This window comes from Glandiceps talaboti, chromosome 16 (genome assembly GCF_964340395.1).
Source record: "Glandiceps talaboti chromosome 16, keGlaTala1.1, whole genome shotgun sequence".
In the NCBI taxonomy this organism is placed as follows: domain Eukaryota; kingdom Metazoa; phylum Hemichordata; class Enteropneusta; family Spengelidae; genus Glandiceps; species Glandiceps talaboti.
In genome coordinates, this window is record NC_135564.1 from 7,948,242 (window position 1) to 7,968,474 (window position 20,233).

The 20,233-nt window shown below is 35.9% G+C and overlaps 1 protein-coding gene across 1 annotated transcript; it reads left to right on the forward strand.

The window, feature by feature from the left end:
• Positions 1 to 5,038: 5,038 nt before the first annotated feature.
• LOC144447616 (uncharacterized) lies at positions 5,039 to 10,625 on the forward strand. The gene is made up of 7 exons (XM_078137691.1): positions 5,039 to 5,609; positions 6,045 to 6,347; positions 7,122 to 7,419; positions 7,794 to 8,045; positions 8,424 to 8,748; positions 9,696 to 9,756; positions 10,047 to 10,625. The coding sequence occupies exons 1-7, from the start codon at positions 5,109 to 5,111 to the stop codon at positions 10,146 to 10,148; spliced, it is 1,842 nt and encodes a 613-aa protein (XP_077993817.1). The 5' UTR covers positions 5,039 to 5,108; the 3' UTR covers positions 10,149 to 10,625.
• Positions 10,626 to 20,233: the final 9,608 nt, after the last annotated feature.

The window sequence follows — 20,233 nt, forward strand, 5'->3', positions numbered from 1 at the left end:
AGAGAGAGAGTACGCGCGCTAGTATGTGTATGTGTATGTATGTGTGTGTGTGTGTGTGTGTGTCTGTGTGTCTGTGTGTGCTTAGAAGTGTTGATGTTTACGTTACGTATATGGTTAGTATATCATCTCATCATTTCGTTTGTTTTCAATTTTAGAAAATTAATTTATCAAAAATACTAGTACGTATCTGATTATATTTGAAATATCACAAAACGTAATGAAAAAAATCATAATTTAAGTATCATCAAAGGTGTGTAGAGCTGTGGTATCAGGAATTACTAGCAAACCCACTTGTGGTTTACAAGACTGACCTTTCAATTACTTACTACGAGAAGCGCAGAAAACAGGTTTTTCAAATATGCGATTTCTTTCAAAAGAACAGCTTTAAATTTGTCTAATATTCAGCATTGAATTACAAGTTGATATATTGAAACACATAACAACGCCATAATCTTTAAATTGTAACACGTGGTTGCGATACACCTATCTATCTGCAGATGTGTGATGTTGACACCCCGGAAATAAAATGGTATCACCCAGGGTAATATATATAGTTTTCCTCTTATTGATAGGCATCCCATTCTTATGAAACAATGAATATAAGAAGTTCTTATTTGCAAAACGTATTAACAAATCGTTTTGTTACACTGTCACCGTGTTTACTTCAGGTTTTAACCTGCTGGGGATGGTACTTTGTCACACATGGACACCAGTTTTGATATCAGGTAAGAGTATATGGTTTGAATGAGCAGTGTATGCTATTCCATAGATAATGAAAATGGACGATTTCATCAGTCTGTCTAGTATAGTTTCTTTTCATGACTACATATTAACCAAAACACGGATCGAAACTTGTAAAATATACATCAATCATCATTATGTTACTAATGTAAAAGTTATTATCAAGCAATGTATTGAGTGACCTTCTGTTTTGATTTCGTATACTGTCTGTAATATCCATTGGCAATCTCTCCTTTCTTAAAGTTTATTTTTTGTGTTTACTACAAACAGAATATAGCTATGGAAATCATCACAATTCAAGATTATTGTTTGTGCTTGTATTACTATCGAAATTCGCAGTCAAGATCCCGCGAGATAAAATTGCAGATAGTACTTACGGAATTTGATAAAACGGAAGTTCAAGCCTTATCATTCCAATCACCAGGAATGGACTACTAAAACATGACATTGTATGATCGACCAGAAAAGTATGTAGTAAATGGTCTTCAGTAGCACTTCTAGGAGAAGAAAATTCAACACAGTCATTGACAATCGGAGGCTGGAACTGTCATATATCATATTGGTACATTTATCCTGACCTTCCAGTAACACGAGGTATATCGATCGACTGTTTGTGACTAGATTTTCGAACGTTTGCTATAAGGCATGACATTTATGACGCCAATGAACATACTTTATGATTCTTCGATGCTGATAGTAATTTACTATATTACTGAACATTATACACAAGGGTTCGATGCTGATAGATATTTACTATATTACTAAACATTATACACAAGTGTTCGATGCTGATAGCAATTTACTATCTTACGGAACATTATACACAAGTGTTCGATGCTGATAGCAATTTACTATATTACTGAATACTATACACAAGTGTTCGATGCTGATAGTAATTTACTATATTACTGAATACTATACACAAGGGTTCGATGCTGATAGTAATTTACTATATTACTGAACATTATACACAAGGGTTCGATGCTGATAGTAATTTACTATATTACTGAATACTATACACAAGGGTTCGATGCTGATAGCAATTTACTATATTACTGAACATTATACACAAGGGTTCGATGCTGATAGTAATTTACTATATATTACTGAATACTATACACAAGGGTTCGATGCTGATAGTAATTTACTATATTACTGAATACTATACACAGGGGTTCGATGCTGATAGCAATTTACTATATTACTGAACATTATACACAAGGGTTCGATGCTGATAGCAATTTACTATATTACTGAACAAAGACTTTATGTGAGTTATAATTGTGTCTAATCAGTTGTCTAAAGATGAACAACACCACTAAATTAGACACGTTCACTCCTTTGAGTTCTTTAACTGAACAATTGACCATTATTTCAATTGTTTTAATAACCATCCAATGTATTGTTTGTATTTTCGTTATTGTAAATAATTCAGTTGTATTGTTAGCAGTTATTTTCTTCCCAGAACTTCGGAGTACACACTCTAATTTCAATATAATAAGTATGGCCATATCAGATTGTCTGATGGGTATTGTCGTTCAACCGATTGCAATAATTTACAGGGTACGAGGCGAGTGGATTTTTGGTGAACAAGTTTGTAGTTTTTACCAAGGTTGTATTGGTTATTTTGGACATGTATCTGTTTTTAGTGCCATGCTTTTGTGTATTGATAAGTATTTGTATATCAAATACCCATTACGTTATTGTAATATGGTAACACCGAGACGTTTAGTGACGTGCATTTTAATCATGTGGTTTACCAGTCTCTTTTTATTTTTCGTCCCGTCGTTTACACGTTTTGCAGAGGATGTAAATTTTCGGGGTATAGATAATTATCCGATGTGCTATACTTTCAGCCCTGCATTTTTCAATGCAGGTATGATTTTAGTTGCAATTCCAATGATAATCATGTTATATACCAGTTATTATATTTTGAAAGTGATAAAAATGCAACATGCTCGCATCAAACCTATAAATGTACAGCCTCAAATGCGAGACAATTTACAGTCAAACAATGCAATAATAGTTCCTCAAAATCAAAACACGTTACCGTCCGGACAAATAAAAATGATGCAGACAATTGTGCGGATTGTTACTGTCATGGTACTGTTATTTATGCCTTTGTATCTGACGTTACTCATCAACTCCACGTGTTCATGTGTACCTCCACTTTTAATTGAATCTTTTGTATGGCTAAGTTTTCTTAACCCGGCAGTGAATCCAATTCTTTATGCTTATAAGAAAGATTTTAGGCGAGCATGTGCCAGGATCGTACGTTGTAAGTTTGATTCGAATACCAGTGACAATAATATAGCTTTGACAACGGGATAAATTGATGAGCACAAAAGTCACAGTAACTGTAAACTTTAGATTTTGTCGCTAATTTGTATTTGTTAAAAAATACACCAAACCATTACTGGAAATGGTTCAATAATTCTAACAAGACTAATTGCTTCTCTAAAAGAAGTGATGGTGTTGTGTATACACATTGCATGAACCACGCATTACCCCAATAATTACCCCAACTCCCACTCTTCTTATTGTTGTATCATATGTTTTTTGTACTTTATTTTCTAATTTATCTTTATTAATTGGTATCTCTTTTTGTGAATATGTAACGTACGTTATGTATATTTATTTCAATGCACGAAAACATATTTTATGGATGCATTGCCGTTAATGAATAATTAATGATTTCTCATTAATTAGTGTGCTACTTGTGCTAATTACATTTATTATTCAATTCAAAATAAAATTTAATAACTATACCACTAATAGCATGAAAGCATATTTATTTTCGCATTTAGAGGCCATCGGCCCAAAATACATATACGAACAAGTGACAAAAAGTGTAATGATTGCATACGTACATGGAACGGAAACATACGACCGAAAACGTGTCAAGAATAAACATAACTCATGAAATGGAAAAGTTTTCTCTCAATCTAAATGTTTTATAAATATACATTGCAAGTTGTCTTAGGTGATGAGGATTTTTACTTGCCATTAAATGATAAAATACCATACCACTAATAGATAGCTATAAGTTATTATCTGATAATTATTGAAAAACTACTACTACTACTACTACTACTACTTCTACTACTACCACCACCACCACCACCACCACCACTACTACTACTACTACTACTATTATTACTAACACTACTACTACTACTACTACTACTACTACTACAAACTACTACTACTACTACTACTACTACTACTACTACTACTATACTACTACTACTACTACTACTACTACTACTACTACTACTACTACTACTACTACTACTACTACTACTACTACTACTACTACTACTACTACTATACTACTACTACTACTTCTACTACTACTACTACTACTACATATCCTTACAATACTACGTTCATGACTTATATAAATATTTTTTACTACAACTATCTGCCTCTTTCCTCAAAGAAAGAATATCAAAGAGAAATACAGCTAGTTTTTGTCGTGCGTTTTCGTCGTCAGTTAGCATTATTTCGATAAACTTTGCATAAGACGGAGGAGAATAAAAATATTGACGAATATATTTGTTGGTGATACTGGTTAAAAAGTTATTTTTATACATTTCAAAAGGAAATGGAATTCATCCTCCACCTATCCCATATCACGATGAGTACAAATGCGATCTTGTCTTCCAATATCAATTTTTCTCTCGGTTAGTTATTTTTCAAAATCACTAGACTTGTAGCAGACGTACCTCTTTGACAGAAAACACGTTTGTCTGTCTGTTTGACATGTCTGTCTGTCTGTCTGTCTGTCTGTCTGTCTGTATGTATGTATGTATGCATGTATGTATGTATGTATGTATGCGTCACTCTTTTCAGTTTTCCAAAGAGTACATATATATCTCCACGTGATTTCGCAATCACTCAACAAGTGGTTATATTATGTCACATGATAAATGGCAGCACACACACATTGCATCTAAATGAATTCATTCATAACAAAACTATAGCAATCCTTGCCTTCTAGTAGCCCTTGACAGATACGTGGGTGTCTTGGCATGGAGAAAGAATGAAAGTGGTAGTCCGAATCACGACGTTTGCTATGTAAATGGCACACCCATGTAACCTTTCACTGATCCATTGATATTTGCTAGTTGCCTAACAACACATACAGCCGCTATTGCAGCCATGGGCAGATAATGGAGACTGTGTTGAACGCTATTACCTGCATTGTTTGGTAGACCTATTGACTTATCATATACGTGAATACATTAAAGGAACGACAGCGGCAGAGCAATATATTAGCCATGGGGTCTGCACCTAGCGCGAAGAAAAACCAAGTGAACGAGGTAACTTCGGATATCAAAGATGATGAAACTACCGAATATACTATGCCTTCGGAGGTGGCCGCGGCATTCGCTGCAAAGGCAGCACTGGCATCCCATAAAGTAAGACTAGAGAAGCACCCTGAAATACAGGAGGTGTTACCAAACATGAAAGCAGCAGTGCAAATAATTGACAACAATGCCAACAAGGCAGACATAACGGAAGAGGTTCTCCGTGAGATTGCCGAGGCCATTGAGGACGACTTATTAGAAGATATTTTTTATACATACAACTCGAAAGAACAACATAGATTAATAAGCGACCAGCTTGGGTACGATGGAATGATACCAGCGTGCGCTAGATTCTACAGACGCGTCTTGAAAGGGGGACCCGTCCTAAGGAGTGATTTGATCGCAAATACCACGTATTCGATACTCAATATAATCACAACGTTGACAGACGGCAGTGAAATGATTTGTAAACAGTGTGAAAACGAAGGACTGGTAGATGTTCTAATCGAAGGGCTGAACGACAAGGATTTGCAAGAAACACACATGAGTAATCCCGTAAGTATGAAAACCACCGTCCTTGTTAAATAGATTGGATAAGCACAAAATATTTCATAGTAGGCTATGAAGGCAATCAGCAAATATTCACATTTTTGTATTCGTTGACCATTTACGGATGCCAAGGAAAAGAGTATCAATTTTTTGGGAAAAACAAAGTTTCAAGAAAGCCATTTTATGTGTGTTTTTTTTCCTTGTATGATCAGAACACAACTCACGGACACAAAACGAAACGAAACGAAAACAAAAATCGCAGAAACGAATTCGAAAGCAACAGTCTAGATATGGAGTTCTGATACCTCAGTGAAATACACCTTTGGTGTTGCTTCGGACAGCGGAACAATATGAACGTCTCAATAGGCGTACAGTATACTGAATATGCCATATCATTATGTACACATTTTTCACAAATATTCATTTTGTTCCTCTACATAGACGTTTTACAAATTTTGCCTGATTTACCTGAGTGGGATTTACAATTGTGCCAAAGGGAACGTCAGTCGACAGTTCTTCAATCAACACAATGCCGTTAATATCGTGGACCCATACACAAAATCAACGGACAAGACGGTCAAAACTCTATCTGTCTTGGCTATTGCTTACATCATAGAAGAAGACGAACAAAATGATTTAATTGTAGCTGATGAAACGATACGTTTTGTTATCCGAACTTTCAAAGAAGTCCTGATAAACAGCAGCGATACAACATCACCCGGAGGGTTCGAATTCTCAGTTGAGGTACGTAATTTGTCGTCGTAAAGCATTGTCAATTGCCGTAAAGCACTGTCAATTGCCGTAAAGCACTGTCAATTGCCGTAAAGAACTTTCAATTGCCGTAAAGCACTGTCAATTGCCGTAAAGCACTGTCAATTGCCGTAAAGCACTGTCAATTGCCGTAAAGCACTGTCAATTGTCGCTAAGTACTGTCAATCGTCGTAAAGCACTGTCAATCGCCGTAAACCACTGCCATACCCTTTTTGTACGTGCGCAAATAGAGATGATGCATGATCCATAACCCCGCTATAATGAACTCTGTTAAAGGGGACTGCCACTCTAGGAAATAAAATTAGCATAGATGCATATCTGGTAGATGAAAAATGAATATTCATAAGTCCTCACTGCTTATTACCTTCCGATAAAGTATTTTAATCTAATACATATTCATGTCTGCTAAGTCTTTCGATACACAGTGAAACATCGCTAGAACGATGGAGGTGAAACAGGTAATTCTTAGAAATAGCGTGAAATTTATGTGATGTAAAATAATGAACTGGCTCGCCAAAACCCACTATAGTGAAATACATTTATTTACCAGAGTACTGTCCCTTTAAGTGAACATTCTATAAACAACACCCTTTCATGTCGATGTCCACCCGACATGAAACTTTAAATAATAAAGTTTACTAGAATATCAGAATATCGCAATTGAGAAGAAAAAAATTAATTCAAAGTATATTTCAATCTACCTGATTCAACTTAGCGGGTAATGTTTTATTTTTTTAAAAAAAATAGGAATTGGCCCAGGGATTGTCAAGTCTGGCTAATCATGATAAAAACAAGAAAATTATCGTTGAAGCTGGCGCTCTGCCACTGTTGGTCCAATTGATGAAGGAGGGTGACGAAAAAGAAATATTTTGTGCAGCACGCGCTGTTTGGACGCTAGGATTTGACGATGACAATAAAGGTAAAATAAAGCAAGAACCAGGGGCTGTCGAACGATTGGCGCAGCTACAGTCACATGACAGCCAGCGAATCCAACAAGCAGTAAACGGTGCATTGTGGGTAATTCAAGGAGACAACTATGTTCATGGTAGGTGTACTGTATGACATGCATATTCATCATATACTAGTCAGTCTATCTGTGTATATTGTGATTTCCACTGTTATGAAAAATGGGTATAGAACTAAAAATGTTTATATCTCATTTTCACTTAGTGAATTCTACCGGTATCTCACAAACGCACAATTTCTGGACATGCCATTAAAAATTTGGTCCGATTATTCATACTTTTTACATACAGACATCAAGCCACTGTACTTTCAAGAACAAGTAGACAGCTAATTACAAGTTTGATCTATTTTGCAACTGGCTAAATGCTTTAAATTATAGCGAAAAGTGACAGCTGACAGGAATTTTTGTTGTGAAATTTAAAATCTATAATTTTTCTTCTTCTTCTGATAAAGGTAGTCATGAAGGAGGTGAAGACGCCTCTGAGGAATGCCGTGACCATGTAATGATCAGCTACCAATGGGATGTACAGAAATTAATGCTTAAGCTCAAACAACAACTTGAGAAAAACGGCTACCGTGTATGGATGGACCTTGATCAAATGGGTGGGTCTACACTACAGGCAATGGCAGATGCAGTAGAAAATGCAGCTGTTGTTTTGGTTTGTGTGTCCCAAAAGTACAAAGACAGTCCTAACTGTAGAGTTGGTGAGTGGAAAACGCTTTGATTGCTATATAGCTCGATATATAACTCTGCGCAATCAAAAAGTTACTCTGCTAAATGTTTTGCTCTCTGAGACTGCGCAATCAAAAAGTGGCTTTGCACTACATTTTTCTCACCATGATCACAGAGGCTCCTCGCAATAAAAAACGTGCCCTGCGCTATGTTTAGCTCTAGTGCCACAATCAAAGAGTTGCTCTGCACGTCAATGTTATGCTCTCAAAACCTATTAAGTTTGGTACAGCTACTATCTCTATCTTTGAAGTAATAGTGAACAGCTACAGGAAGACTAGAACTTTATTTTTCCCTCCCTCCCTCCATCTATATATATATGCATGTACTAATTTATAATCCTTGTTTTACAGAAGGAGAATATGCATTTCAACAAAGAAAAAAAGTAGTGCCGTTGATGGTTGAAGAAAACTACAGGCCGACTGGTTGGTTAGGGGCAATCCTGGGTACCAAGTTTTACATTGATTTTGCAAAGAAGACACAACCCTTTGGTGTCTGTGTTCAACAGCTAATCAAACAACTAGCAGATGACGGAAAAGCTATCAAAGTAAAACAAGCAGTGGCCAAAGCAGTTGGTGACGTTGGTGCAGTTCCTGACAGACCTGCAACAGCTCAACCGTGCAGTGATTGGACCAATCAGAAAGTTGTTGAATGGTTACGTAGTCATAACATACAATGGTGAGTAAGGGTATCACGAGAAATAGCTACAAATCATTGCCACAACCACCACCAATCACCACCATTACAAATCACCATCACAACCACCAAATACAACCAACACAAACACCACTACTAATAACCACCACTACCAATCACCGCCACCACCCCAACTGCCATCATCTTCACCACCACCACCACCACCACCACCACCACCACCACCACCACCACCACCACCACCACCACCACCACCACCACTGCCACCACCACCACTGCTACCATTTACCACATCACAACTCGCCAGCATCTCCAATCACCACCACCACCCCAACTACCACCATCTTCAACACAAACATCAAAACACCACCACCATATCATCATCACTACCACTACCTCAATACAAACATCAAATCACCACCACCACCACCACCACCACCACCACCACCACCACCACCGCCACTGCCACCATTTACCACACCACAACTCACCAGCATCTCCAATCACCACCACCACCCCAACTATCACCATCTTCAACACAAACATCAAAACACCACCACCATATCATCATCATCATCATCATCATCATCATCACCACCATCACGACCACCACCACTACGACCACCACCACCTCCACCACCACCACCACCATCACCACCACCACCATAACCACCCCCCACCACCACCACCACAACCACCACCACCACCACCACCACCAACAACAACAACAACATCATCATCATAAAAAAACACGACCACCACAACCAGGTTTTTTTTTAGCACAATTACTCTGGAAAATTGATATTTTCAGAAACAATACAAGCCAAAGATGAAATGATCTGACGATGATCTAATAACTAATTGCATGAATTACAATCATCATTAGATCCATATTACTGTAAACCAATGACCACTCTTCTCCCGATGCAATGGTTTGATACACCCATGTTCTTCTGAATTTTCTCCAACAGCAAAGCATTGAAACAACTTCTAGGTGAGGATCTTGTCTTCCTACAAAACATGAGAGCTGAGGTACGTATATATTCTGGATTTTTAACATTGAAATGCTAACATTTATCCATACTTATGTCATTTAGGGTTACTGGGATTCTAAATCAAGAATACCAATATTTCACATTTATTACCTACTACACTGCATATTATCTTAGTTATCAATACACAGTGTTGAACACAGGTCAATTTCAGACATATACTACTATAGTCAAGAAATATACGTGAAACATATACAGTATCTTCAATGATAACATTGGACACAGGCATCATTTTACATGTATATACTCTCTGAGTATCTCCCTTTTTAGGCTCCCGAATTTTTCTACTATTACATGGTGAGAAATCTAGGAATAAAGGATATACCACAAATGAGAAGACTTCGGAATGCACTGGATAAACTTGGACAATGATAGACAACTGGACAAGACTTCCACCAAGTCTGACAGGTATCATAGGACATTAATAGTCCGTGAGGTACGCCGTGTCTGGGCGATCTCACACGTAGGATATTGAGGGTGGCGTGACAAGATACGACTTATCTTACTTTCTACATAGGATTGTATACTCCCTTCTCCCTCTCCTCTCCTCTCGTCTCATATATATTAGAGAGAGAGAGAGAGACAGACAGACAGACAGACAGAGACAGACAGACTGACTGACTGACTGACTGACTGACTGACAGAGACAGACAGATTACATGTTTTCCACACATACTACCGATGACAAGGCGATCTTATTTTGTAGTTATGTTATGCTATTCTATGTTATGTTATGTTATGTTATGTTATGTTATGTTATGTTATTTGTTTATTAAATTGTCCTGTGTGGACTTATCAAATTACACAGTACTTAAAAATAAGATTTACAAAGATAGCCCTCTGGCTTATAGAGCACAAAGAATATTGAATTACATAAATAAATAAATAAATAAATAAATAAATAAATAAATAAATAAATAAATAAATAAATAAATAAATAAATAAATAAATAGATGGATGGATGATGGATGGATGGATGGATGAATGAATGAATGAATGAATGAATGAATGAATGAATGAATGAATGAATGAATGAATAAATAAATAAATAAATAAATGCCACGTACGTCTCGCTTGTAACTGAAGTTTTTCCTAATGTTCAAGGCCTCATATAGAAAGTTATAGTAGTAATAGTCAGATGATAATAACGAATAAATAATCAAGAGAGAGTAACCTATAACGGAATCATCATGTATGTATGTATGTATGTATGTATGTATGTATGTATGTATGTATGTATGTATGTATGTATGTATGTATGTATGTATGTATGTATGTATGTATGTATGTATGTATGTATGTATGCATGTATGCATGTATGCATATATGTATGTATGGATGGATGTATGTATGTATGTATGTATGTATGTATGTATGTATGTATGTATGTATGTATGTATGTATGTATGTATGTATCTATGTATGTATGTATACTCATTTTACAATCGTTTAACTGTAAATAGAGAGAAAAGTGGCATTAAATTTTATAAGAGATGTATTGTCTAGTTGTATACACTTGTTATACTTCAATCATTTACAATCAAATGTACAATTCTGAAAAATAGCTACAATAGTATTTTATGTACTTTTTTATGTAAAGTTAAAATTGAAATAAATAAATAAATGTATATATATATATATATATATATATATATATATATATATATATATATATATATATATATATATATTTTTGGTAGTACTGGAACTCTTTCTTGGGTGTAACTCGGAGTTTCACGCATATTGCGATCATCAGACACTCTGATGATCTGAGTGTCTGATGATCGCAATATGCGTGAAACTCCGAGTTACACCCAAGAAAGAGTTCCAGTACTACCAAAACTATTACGCTCTGCCACTGCGGTATAGAGCACTGTCTTAGCAGATTGATACTCACCGAGTTATATATATATATATATATATATATATATATATATATATATATATATATATATATATATATATATATATATATATATATATATATATATATATATATATATATATATGAAGCTAGCATGTTCCATTTACTTTCTTTTCATATTTGCTGTGCATCAGTATGTAGCCTAGAATCCAGGTTTGTGGTGATTTTGGGCTCTCGCCTCTCATCTCAGGTGTATGCATAAAAAATAAAAGGTGGAAAAAATATCATCTAGCAATTTATTATTCATGGCCCAACGAATTAGCAAAAGGATTCCACGACCTATAGATATTTTAAATAATAAATATTCATGAGCTTCACAGAGGTAAAAGTAAGTTACTCGAAGACAAGTTTTCACAAAAGGGCGGACATAGTAATAAATAATAATTTATTTATGTCCGCTGTAAAATTAAACGATTTTACTCGAGGTATAAGGTATACACATATATAGTGTACAGATAAAACATATGTTTGCATAGCCTCAGTTACCCACACTCTTATCGCTCTGGGGCTCCACTAAGTCTACGAGACCCAGGGGAATTTAAACCATATAACTTTTTCAGGCAGGACTACATTGTAACTGATACAGATGTATTAGTGAACTCGGTACATCCACAGGGAACCCAAGATCCTTGTTAACAACAAAGTTTAATAAACTTATTTATTTATTTATTTATTTATTTATTTATTTATTTATTTATTTATTTATTTATTTATTTATTCGAGATATCTACAGGATTACCCCATTTACAGACACTCAGAAATTGGAAAAGACTAAAAATGCAGTCAATATTTCAAAACACAAATAAATAATAATAAATTGCATACACAAACAACAAAATATACACGAGTAAATGAAAATAGCATTCAATCATACCAAAAACTAATCTATATGGGTCCGTATACTACCAAAATAAGTAATAAATACTGTACTCAAATGATACATTAATGTGCCGCTGAAAACGTGATCGGAACTTTCACTAGACTGGCACTTGGTGGCGGCCTAACGGTAGGGGTTAAAGGTCACAAATTACAGTACAATGGCGCGACAGTCAAAATCACAGTGCGAACAAAAGACAGACCCTTTAAATAAGTTTGAGAGAAGATTATTCCAAAGAAGGACTTTTTATGGAACTAAACATCCTATGTCTTTGTGACTAGGACACGAACTTTACAGGTAAGATGATTCCCATGTTCATGATCGTTGACTTGAGTACACCCAGTCCTGCTTAGTTTAGTTTAGTTTAGTTTAGTTTATTCATGGATGTATTAGTAATACATCTATGGTTTATTTCAGTAAAACAACAAGATCGACAGCACTTAGAGGGTGCAGGGGTTTATAGTGTAGCAGGGCGGCTGTAACTGGCCAACTAACACTCGGTCACTGTGCAATGGTCATAAAATACATCAAGAAATCATTGAACGGTAAAAGGGGAAATAGATAACGATAATGAACTTTCATTATTATTAAGTGATCAGTCACTGTGTTAGATTTTCAATTAGCTGTTCCCATGACAACAAGGTTTAAATCCACAACATCACACCCAGGAAGCGAATACCAAATTCTTACTCAAGTTGTCAAACTCGGGCTTGTTATCGGTACGTCTGGAGATATATAAGAGAAAAGTGGAGAATTTTGTGTATCGGTACGTCTGGAGATATATAAGAGAAAAGTGGAGAATTTTTTCTTGTATACTGCCCTCTAGAGAGACTTTATGAATTCACTTTGTTTTACCAAGTTCACCATATACTTTTTAGTAGGAGAGAAGTTGCAAATTAAGATGTAAAGTTATAACGGTACAAACTCATAAACAGTTCAGCATAGCAAAGAATAGCTAATGTGCAATAACTTTATCTCTGATGATTCCCCGCGCACTGATGAATATTTTGACTGGAGTTGTGATTCTGTTGGAAATAGTTCTGATAGTGATACAGAAAAATAACAGCATCTGAAAAGAAAAACATCTTTCAAGATAAGTTTATTATTGATACCAATAATTGTACACTAACTTTGATTTACTTCAAAAGTGAAAAATAAACAGGAATTTTGACATTACATGCATTAAAGGGGAACACCACTCCAGGAAATAAAAGCATTTTCTGAAACTATGGGTTCTGGAGAGTCATTTCCTGATTTTACATCACCTACAATTACTTGTGATTTCAGAGAAACATCAAGTTCACCTTGTGCCTTTAGCTTTAAAGGGTATCTTTGCTAATGGCCACATTGCATCATGGGAGTCACCAGAAATAATAATTCATGGTTGATCAATGAATATTCATATGATATGTTTTATATTGACTTGAATAAGCACTTAGGAGTCATGAATATTCATTGTTCAATCATGAATATATTATTTCTGTTGATTCCCAAAATGCATTAGCCCATAGCAAAGATATCCTATAATGGCTCAATTTGTTGTTTCTCTTAAATCGCAAGTACATTTGTAATTTGTGGGTGAAATCATGAATGACTCTTCAGAACCCATAGGTTATGAAAATGTTGCTATTTCCTGGAAGAGTGATCTCCTTTAGTGTGATAAATAGCTCCCTCTAGTGGTAATGGTTTGCAATATCACAAGTAATATTTATGGCTTGGTAAGTTAGATAGGCATTCATGCATGTCATATTAGTTTCTCTAATGTTGTAAAATCAAGGCAAATCTGTATCTACAGAGGGCGCTGTTCATTGACAATGTAAATATGTACACTGCTGGCTTGGAAAGCAAATGACCATTGAACAAAGGTGTAAGCCCAATACTACAGTGCCATGGCATTGTTTATCAACTTCTGCATGTCTTGGTGTCAAACCTACTGTATCTAGGTTCATGCACTGAAATACTAAAATGATTAGTTTTATCTGATCTGTCATGGGACGTTGGAGTGTTTTTTTTTTTTTTAAAAGGCAGTTCATCATACGTAGACTCTAGGGACTTTAACCAACCCTTATTAGTGTGCACACCTATGGATATAACACACACACACACACACACACACACACACACACACACACGAAAGATGTTGATACCTCAGACTGCTATAGAAATAGTGGTCTGAGTTGATACATAGAGACATGCACATAATTGTGTACATACAGAATGATGTGTGTGCACACACATACCTGCAAATTCAGATACAAGAACATGCAGGCAAACCCTCGGACATTGACAAACGTGTTTACTATCATGCAATTATGTGCACACAGTCATAGATGCTGACACATAAAATTTGTAATATGTGCATGCATGCAGACATATTCAATGCACTCATTTAGTATATTATACAAATGCAAATGTGACCAATAGCCGTGTCAGGCAGACTAACAAGAAAGCCTGGCTGGCTACTCAAGTGGTTCACTGCAGCTCAACAGAGTAATTAAAAACAGGATACGCACAGATGAAAAGGATACAATTAAATTATAAAATGTTGAAAGATTTCAAATTTCATGTCAAACATGTGGTAGCCAAGACCAAATCAGCTAAATCCTACCAAGAGAAACTGAAACGTGGTTGGATATCGATGTGCCATTCACTTGCACTTTGAGGGCTGCCATACCTTAACTGGTATATAAGTTCCCAGACACCATGTCCAAGCCAGGTAAACCCTACTTTCAACAACCAGGCCAAAGACATGCAATACAAAGAAATTACACATAGAACAACTATTGTAAGGCTACAATCCCGGCGATTGGTGGGTTTTGAATTTTAATTACCACATCTCTCTGATGGGGGGGGGGGGGGGGGGGGGGGTAACTAATTCAAAATCCCCATCTGCATGGCTTCCAGGCAAAACTATTGTATGTGACTATCTTGTAGTTAGACATTTACACTGCGTACTCTCTCTCATAATAGAACATTTTTTTCTAGAAAAGTTCTAGATGATGACAGTGAAGACATATATTTACAGAAGGTATCTTTGCACATTATTTTGGGCTCAAAAGTAACTGTAGTCCCATGACCACAGACTACCAAATTGCAATTCTGGTCATTGGGCTACCATAATTTACAGCTGGTAGCACACTCAGGCTACAATGTACCATTGATTAGGCAAAGATTTAAAGGATGGAAGATTTATGGACATGAAAGTATTTTACACACGTATTTCCAACAGAGGAGCTCTGTTTTCAGTTCAGGAATATGGGACTACGAATTACGGGCATCATTCTTGGGCTACCTATTTCTGAAATTGGTAGCCCACGTGTACTGCCATTGGAAAAAAAATTAATTTCTAGCCCTGGTTATCATTATCATATTCATAAACCATCAAGGACATATACCAAACTTATATTTAGATAGCACATAATTATTGTCTCCTTTTTGTTTCTTTCACAATCAGCATCATGAGAACATGGAGAGATAGCAGTCTGACCTCTCAACCTCTTGAGAAAGTTAGCAGTCCATTGTTATACACAATGGTAAGCATCTCACACTTTTGTTGGTGCCACCGATCTGTTTGCAGTCTGGAGTCATCTATTCAGGAGCACACATTGCATATCAATGCCACAGGTGGGTATCACACAATTAGTAACTGTCAAGGTTTCTATATAGGTGGCCTCGTTATGGATATCTTGCTCCCATTTGTACCTCTATGTCAGGCCTCATCATTTTGATGTTCGCCTGATTGATGATTATTTCCTCTGTTACCATGGCAACCTTTCAAATACAGTCATCCGTAAAGGGTCATTTTTGTAAAAAAAAGCACCAGATGTAATGTATTCACAAACTAGTGACAAACTTTTTCTGTGAAAATGAAGAGTTTCGATAAACAGTCTTGTTTGATTTTTGTGAGGGAAAATTTATGACTGGCTGTAAAAGTTATCGAACCTTGTCCAACCTTGCAATGATGTGCCTGTGTGGTACTTTGCAAATGAGGCTGGATGTTACATCATCTACTAAGTAGGGTGACTTCTTGTGAGTTCTATTGTTATCGGGTTTAATTTAAAAGCCAATTTAAAAGCAGATTAGGGAAGTTTACCACCTAATGAAACCAGTGTTTTGTGTGCATTTCATTATGAAGGGTGTCTTTGTCACGAGTCATCGCACGGAAAGAAAAAGTCTCGCGTATGTAATAGTATTTTGACGGCACTTTTTTGATAGAGGTTGTTTTCAATCATTGCGTAAAGTCAACAGATGTCGGTGAAGAAAGGTTAATGGCTTTTATAGTCTGACTTGACATGAATGGCTGTACGAGTCTACGATATGTAGAATGGAAAGTTTGTAGGTTTTCGGCAACCAAGAAGGAGTTAGTGCATCGTAGACAGTGGTGTGCTGTCCATGTGTGGATAGTGGATTCTGGTGATTTGGGATTTTGTATTTTGTTTTCCCCCCTGATGGAGATATAATGAATCTAAAACCCCCATTTGTATGAATTCCAGACTATTTTAATACCACTAAAGTCTTGGTCAAACTTACTTGGTGACGACAAAAGGATGACAAAAAAATTGAATATCAACAAGAAACTATAAACATACATACTTCTCAAAAACTGAATTCAAAAGGGGGACTTCTGTGCAAGCTTTGCCATATAAAAGGTTGTTCCTGGTTTTTTTGAAGTAATAAAAGAAAGTTTTGGGGGTTTACCAATGTGTTTTCATGGAAATTAACAATCTGACTTAAAACACGTACTGTAGTTGATGGCCATATTTGATTCTATGATCATATTAGATTCTACGGCCATATTGGATTCTATGATCATATTGCATTCTACGGCCATATTGGATTCTATGATCATATTGGATTCTACGGCCATATTGGATTCTATGATGATTTGATCACATTGGATTCTACGGCCATATTGGATTCTATGATGATTTGATCACATTGGATTCTACGGCCATATTGGATTCTAAGATCATATTGGATTCTACGGCTATATTGGATTCTATGATCATATTGGATTCTATGATCATATTGGATTCTATGATCATATTGGATTCTATGATCATATTGGATTCTATGATCATATTGGATTCTACGGCCATATTGGATTCTATGATGATTTGATCACATTGGATTCTACGGCCATATTGGATTCTAAGATCATATTGGATTCTACGGCCATATTGGATTCTATGATCATATTGGATTCTATGATCATATTGGATTCTATGATCATATTGGATTCTAAAATCATTGAATTTTGATATCATTTTAACCTCTATTTAACAAATTTGTACGAGGGCCACACATTTTCTAAATTGATAGGTTAGAGTTTTCTTGAGGAAAGTAACTTTTACAGTAAAACATCAGTATTATTAACTTTCATTATAAATTTAAACTTGATAACTCCATTTCGATGGCTTTTATTGTTCTTGTGATAAAAATTACCCATGTAGAGATGTTTTTGAATGGTACCCCTCACTTCGATTGTGTTTTGTCAAATTCCCCCCTTGACCCCTCCAATTGAAAATGACTGGTCATTCACCAAGTTATAATGCTTCTGACCAAATTCTTAATCGAGATTTGAAAGTATCGAATTCAGTTTTGCTTGAATCTGACGAAAAAAGTTGCTAGAGCAATTTGCCAGAATGTTAGGCTAGTGGAATAGTGTTCTCCATCATTGAGTCTTCCACGGATTGCTCTCCTTCACGTTGGCATCCAGACTAACAGAATGTGTACTAGGAAAAGAGCAAAGATGTCCGACAGATGAGTTATAAAGACTTTGTCTGAATTGAGAATCAAAAGGTGATTACCTAACATTTCATTGCATGACACAAAGACAGAATGCATAGTGGTCTTTTCAAGGTCTTTACCCTAGTGTTAATTGCTGTCAGTTTATCTTTTAAATCTTAATCTGCATCATTTCTTTTTCGTCTTTTTTTTGCGGAATTAAGGCCCCCCCCTCAAAAAAAAAACAAAAACAAAAAAACCTGTGGTTCCGATTATGCTCAATTTTAGAATAGGTGGGGTAGGTAGCCTTAAATTGTCTAGTTCAGTGTTAGTTCAATGTTCATATGGTCTCTGTGTTATTGGTTTCTTCTCATCCGATGTACAGCCATTACAGATTGGAAGAACAGTTTTATATAGTCTTTTTAAGTTGATGTCAGTTTCTGCATCCACTTTACACTTTTTACAATTTTGTTATTTTTTTCTTGAATACGTAAAAAAAAAGTTTATGGTTGGCAGTGAAAAACTAGGTGTATTTTGTATTTGCTAAGGTCTTTCAACCCTGGTAAACAGAGAAGGGAAATCGGGTAAGATTTGCAAATCTTTCCATACCATTTATTGTAGCTTTAGTGGGGAACCCGGTAAAATGCCTGGGGACTATTTACTGCCCTTAACAAAAACTCTGACTCACATTTTACTGGGAATTCCAGTCGTCAGACAGATTTTGGTTATGTACTGACTGATGTAAAGGGAAGTCAATCAGATTTCAGCTACTGTTGTTAAAACTGTTACATATACAAAAATATACTAAGCCCACAATGTCATTCAGATTTACTCTCAGAAGGACACCGCTTAGAAAACCTGGAACAAGCTGTCTAGTAGGAACCCATCAAAGCAGACTAGAACAACAAAGACAAACAAGAAAGAATCACACACACAAAAAAACATGACTGCGCTCTTTATCTCTTCGTCTTAATGTGTCACTGCGACGTCATACCAATTGTATAGACGAGTGTCTTTGCCTCGGGGGCTAGGATGGTTTTTTTGTTTCGAACTATATGACTGTCAATATAATTGCTTTAAAAGAAGAAGAGAACCCCTTGAATGAAGCTCATTCCAGAGCCTTAAACACTGTCTCCTTGTAATAACGACACAGCTCTGACTATTTTTTGTAAATCTATATTGAAACAAAAATCGGGGATCAGATAGGTCATGGGAAATAGACAACAAAAAGACGACATTAAGAATCGAAAAAAAGCACATTATCGCATCATCTTTTTTGAAACCCCTGACATTAATCACAGCTACCTTTTGTCACTCTGAATGCCTAAAATCAGTTTCTCAAGGGTTTGTAAAGAAGACATCCATCCTAAAGAAAATTTTTACGATGACCTAAACAATAAACACAAAACAAAAAATGTTTTTCTTTACCCATTGTTTTGATCCGATACTCGTCTTTTCAATGTAAGTTTATAACAGTTTACAACAAGTATAATTCTCTCATAGAGTTGAATACATGGCAATAAATTTTATGGCTAATTACAGCGATGAAGTCCATGAAGTTAGTTCCCACGATAATATGCAAGGGTAAATTGTATGTTCTAATTGTGTCTAAATGTGTGTATGGAGACCAATTTGTACGGCTATATAGAAGGGAGCCCATCAACTGATAGACAATAGATTCACTTTGGAATTGCACAAATGCCCATGATGTTCTTCAAATTTACGGGATAAATGAAACCAGCAGTAACTGTGTGCATTTTGAACAGAAATGTGTTGATTGCCATATTCATGGGGAATGTGATAATTGGTGACACAAAAACCCAATAAATGGTTAACACACTCCTTTAAAATAATTAAAACATGTTTGTAGTGACAACGATGGCACAGAATGGCTTGATTTTTATGACCTGAGAGTTCAGTACTTGAGTA

What these genes read in the sequence shown, in the direction of transcription:
- LOC144447616 (XM_078137691.1), top strand. Translation starts at nt 5,109, where the DNA reads ATGCCTTCGGAGGTGGCCGCGGCATTCGCTGCAAAGGCAGCACTGGCA. An exon ending in AAACACACATGAGTAATCCC is followed by an intron (nt 5,610 to 6,044) that starts GTAAGTATGAAA and finishes TCCTCTACATAG; the next exon opens with ACGTTTTACAAATTTTGCCT. An exon ending in GGTTCGAATTCTCAGTTGAG is followed by an intron (nt 6,348 to 7,121) that starts GTACGTAATTTG and finishes TAAAAAAAATAG; the next exon opens with GAATTGGCCCAGGGATTGTC.